The 4,199-nt window shown below is 69.3% G+C and overlaps 1 protein-coding gene across 1 annotated transcript in view; it reads right to left on the bottom strand.

The window, feature by feature from the left end:
* The window catches only part of UNC45A (unc-45 homolog A (C. elegans)), an 11,822-nt gene that overhangs the window by 4,373 nt on the left and 3,250 nt on the right, over positions 1-4,199 (bottom strand). Inside the window, exons 4-11 of the mRNA XM_012732687.1 lie at positions 3,859-4,023; positions 3,116-3,226; positions 2,784-2,954; positions 2,599-2,691; positions 2,055-2,222; positions 1,078-1,246; positions 705-875; positions 87-214 (exon numbers count right to left, since the gene is read on the bottom strand). Coding sequence (XP_012588141.1) covers positions 87-214; positions 705-875; positions 1,078-1,246; positions 2,055-2,222; positions 2,599-2,691; positions 2,784-2,954; positions 3,116-3,226; positions 3,859-4,023 — 1,176 coding nt within the window. The remainder of the gene's footprint in view (positions 1-86; positions 215-704; positions 876-1,077; positions 1,247-2,054; positions 2,223-2,598; positions 2,692-2,783; positions 2,955-3,115; positions 3,227-3,858; positions 4,024-4,199) is intronic.

Raw genomic sequence — 4,199 nt, forward strand, 5'->3', positions numbered from 1 at the left:
CGCGGCCGGGCGCCGGGCGGGCCCTCGGGGCTGCCGCCTCACCTGATGCAGCTCTCGCAGAGCCGGTGGAAGTTCTCCCTCTCGGCATCGCACTTGAGGTCGTCAAAGAGCTTGCTGAGGAGGATGGAGGCGCTCATGCGGCTGCCGGCGGTCACCGAGAGCTCCCCGGGGGCGTCCTGCACTGAGCCCCCCACCTCCAGAATCTTCTTCAGGCCTGAAGAGACACCCCCCTCAGACGGCAGAAAGCGGGCTCCACCCTGAGAGGCAGCAGAGAGCAGTGGGGCGCGGGGGTTCCTGACGCTAACCCTAACTGGGGGACCGTGCCCAGCTGAGGGACGTGGGGTTCAGGGTTCGCGCACCGAGCTGTGCTCGCGAGGCGTCTCTCTCACGCCCTCCGCTTTGGGAAACCCAGCCACGGCTAGCGCAAGCGGCCCGCAGCGCCATCCCAAGGCTTCCGGGCTGCGCTCACGGCCGCGCTGGGGCTGCTGCGCGCCACCCAGGGCCGCGCCCCAAGTGGAAGCAGACCCCCGCCCAGCTCTCTGCGCTGGCCGGCACGCGGTCTTGGCCGAAGGTCTAACGCTACGCCCCCGAGGGGCCCAGGTTCAGGTGGGGTTCGGAGTGGGGACGGCTGGGCGGTGGCACCAGGGAAGCTGGCCGCCACCCAAGGAGCCTGCCGTGGACACCCGTCCCTGTCCATCATCTACCTTGGTCAATGACCCAGAGGGTGAGGCTGTTGTTGGGGTCCTTAGGGGACTTCCGGGGCACCACTTTAATCAGGAGGGTCAGGGCATTGTCGCGGCCTTGGCCCGAAACCCCCTCCTCAGTCAGGAGCTCCAGCAGGTTGCCGATGAGGACCTTCAGCTCCCGGGCAGGGTCTGGAACGAGACGGCACTCTGGCCCTGAACCTCTCCAACACGCGGCGACAAGCCAGAGTGGGCGCGTGGGGACCCAATCCCGGCTCTGAGCCGGCCTCCGCCACCCCAAAGGCGCGCGTCCTGTCCAAACAACCCCACCACGAGTCTGGCCCAGAGCGTGGCGCCGGCCGGGCAGCCCCTCCTGCCCCAGAGGGCCACTCACCCACGATGATGGCGCCCTCTTTGCCGCGGAAGCCCTTCCTCACGCCTTCCTTGAGGACGTCAAACATCACCTGCAGCAGGTGGCAGGCAGCCAGGGACACAGCCGGGCTCTCCACGCCCAGGATGGAGACCACACGCCGGGTTCCCAGCACGCTCAGCGTGGCCACCGTCTGGGAGGGAGGAGTGGACAGAGCGGCGACTCAGTGTGGCCAGGAGACCACTTGAGGGGGAGGAGCAGCTGCCAGCGAGGACAGCAGGCCTGTTTGGGTGATGGCAGGATCCCTTGCTGGAAGGATTCCAGAAGATTCTGGAAACACCCCTACTGCCTCTCTTCCCCTTGATACCAAAGACGAGGAGGACAGTGGCCCTGAGAGCAGCCGGGGGCTGGTGCCTCCCCCGAAGGAGACGTGTCCCACCTGCCCAACACCGGGCCTCAGGCGCTGTCCAGGCATGGCCAAAGCCCTCGCCGTCTCTCAGCTGGACACCCCAGCAGGCCTCCGTGTGTGCAGGGCAGCGAGGAGGCTGCAGGGCGGGCGGACGCACGGGCTCCCGGGCTCCACGTCAGAGACTCGCAGAGAGCTGAGCGCGCCTAAGAGCCGCACCCCTGGCTGCACGTGGGCCCAGAGCCCACCCACGGCCCGGGCCAGCACCCAGCCTGCCCATGAGCTCCCAGGGCCAGGCCCTGCCCGACGGTCAGCGTCCTGGCAATGCCGGGTCAGTGCCCACACGCTCACGCTGAAGCGTGTCTAAGGGAAACAGGCGCCTGTGCGTCCCCACGGTGAGGTGCAGGCGCTGTGCCCGGAAGCCGCCCCCGCCCGGCCGGGCAGCCCCGCTCTGGCCCATTTGTTCCAAAACACGCTGACCCTCCCTGAGACGCTGCACTTTTCCTTCGTCCCCTTCGGGTAAGTCAAGGGGTAGACGTACAGATGACCGATGGAACGATGGCGGGACGCCCCAGCCAGACCCCACGCCACCTACCCGAGACTGGTGCTCCGAGCAAATGCCGACCAGCGTGCGCAGGGCGGCCAGCATCAGGTCAGCCTCCCCTGTGTCCAGCAGGCGCTGCAAGAGCTGTACCCCGTTGCTCCGGAAGATCTTCTCAGCCCCGGCATCCTCCCGGGCCAGCACCACCAGGTTCTGAGAAGCCTGTGCCAGGAGCAGCACACCTCAGCACACCCAGGGCGGGCGGGCGGGGGCCTTTAACTCTGCACCTCGAGCTAGCACCCAGCAGCAGGGAGCGGCCTGCAGCGAGGCGGGCTCTGAGCTCGCCCTCCCGGGGCGGGGCAGGCTCGTGTCTGACGGGGCGGAGTAACTGGGCCGAGGGTGGAGACAGAGGCCCCCGCCGCCTGCCACTCGCTGCTCCTGGCACAGGGCACTCGCGAGGCCTGTCTGCCCCTGGACTCACACGCGGGCCGGTTCTCGGCCAGCCTGCAGGGCCTTCCGTCCAGCCGAGGCGGCTCTGGCCGAGTCCGCCCGGGGTGTGGGGGAGGGCAGCCCCGCTGGCTCAGCCCAGGGCCGGTACCTTCTGCTTTTTCTCGGTGCCTTTCTCTTGGGGGTCCAGGAGAATCTGAAACATCTGCTCCACCTTGGCGTCGGTGGAGGACATGTAGCGCACCTACGACAGACAGCGGCCACGTGAGGCGCCACCCTCCCGCAGGGAGGGTCCCTCCGGCCTCTCGGCTCCTGCCAGGCGCGGCTCTGGGCTACTCCGGGCAGGAAGAGACGCGCCATGGCGTCTCCCAAACGCCCTGCGGCTGTTTGTCCTTCCGAGCTGAGCTGCTTCTGCCGGGCGAGCAGACGCGGCGTGGGCACAGGGGGCACGCGGAAGCCGGAGCCGGCCCCTCCCTCCCGGGCACCGGGCGGCAGCCGCCCGCGCACCTCAGGCCAGGGGCCGGCGGGTCACGAGGTCGTCACCCTTCTAGCCCCGGGGTCTCTTCACTGCTTTCACAAACCCGCAGAACCACCCAAGGCCCTCTCCCTGGATCCGGGCAAGGTCCACTGACACTACGCGCGGGCCCGCCCCCCCACGCCCCCCCCACCCCCTCTGGCGTGACACAGATTCCAGCGCATTCGCCGCCCACGCCCACCACCGCCTCCAGGCCCTCCCCCTCATTTCCACAGCGCCGGCTCCCGCCGTGCCAGGCGTCAGTCTGTGGGCAAAGCCGGCTGCCCGCGGCTCAGGGGCCGCCCCTCCTGGCCCCCAGGTGCCGTGTGCCCAGAGCCCTCTCCAGGGGACGCTAACCGAGGAGGTGAGATCCCCTCGGAAAGGGCCGCACCCCGCCCTGTGCCCACGGAGCCCCGTCACCACTCGGTGGTACCTTCCTGAGTTTTTCTTTCACTTACACACCCGAGGAGCCCAGGACACAGCACAGATGCGGTCTCAGGTGCGTGGGGGTGGTCGCAGGAGCGGCCGTCCGCAGGCATAACCGCACTTTGCTTCTCAGCCGAGCGTCGGTGCCCCACGACCGTGCTGCGGCCTGCCCCCGCCCGCCCCTCCAGCCTGCGGGGGAGCCGACCAGCTTCTCTGCGCGGGCGCGAGCGCCGGTGCTAACAAGCCAGCGGCAGTTCTAAGGGCTGCGGGGCCGTCCTCTTTGGAGAGCTGGCCAGGCTCCTCTGCTCCAGCAGCGGGGCGCCACCAGGGGTCTCCCCCACCCCAGCAGCGGGTTGCACACTTTACAGTCCAGGAGACACGCACAGCTCCGAGGGAGCAACAGCTGCCTGAGTGTCGGGCCACACCCCCGCGCCCGCCCCAGCGCCAGCAGGCCTGCTCGCCCGCGCCCACCTTCTCCTGGATCTGGCCCCCGATGTCGCGCAGGGCCTCCTGGAAGACCTTGTTCTTGGGCTCCAGGCTCACGCATCTCTGCAGGTCCAGGACGGCCTGGTCCAGGCGGCCCAGCTTCTCCTGGGCCTGGCTCCGCCGGTAAAGCGCTTTGACGTCCCCACCGTCCTTGTCGATGGCTGAGCGCAAACGGGAGCCCAGTCAGCCCCGGTCAGCCCGAGGCCCTGTCTGGGGGGACAGAGCCGAGGCCGGGAGCCGCGGTGTGCAGGAGTGTGCGGGGTCAGCCGGGAGAGGCAGGCGGCCGCCCAGGGGTGGCCCCAGGAGCCGGTCTGCTCGCCCTACCT

The sequence above is a fragment of the Condylura cristata genome, unplaced genomic scaffold, assembly GCF_000260355.1.
Source record: "Condylura cristata isolate star-nosed mole 26May11 unplaced genomic scaffold, ConCri1.0 scaffold00035, whole genome shotgun sequence".
Taxonomy (NCBI): Eukaryota; Metazoa; Chordata; class Mammalia; order Eulipotyphla; family Talpidae; genus Condylura; species Condylura cristata.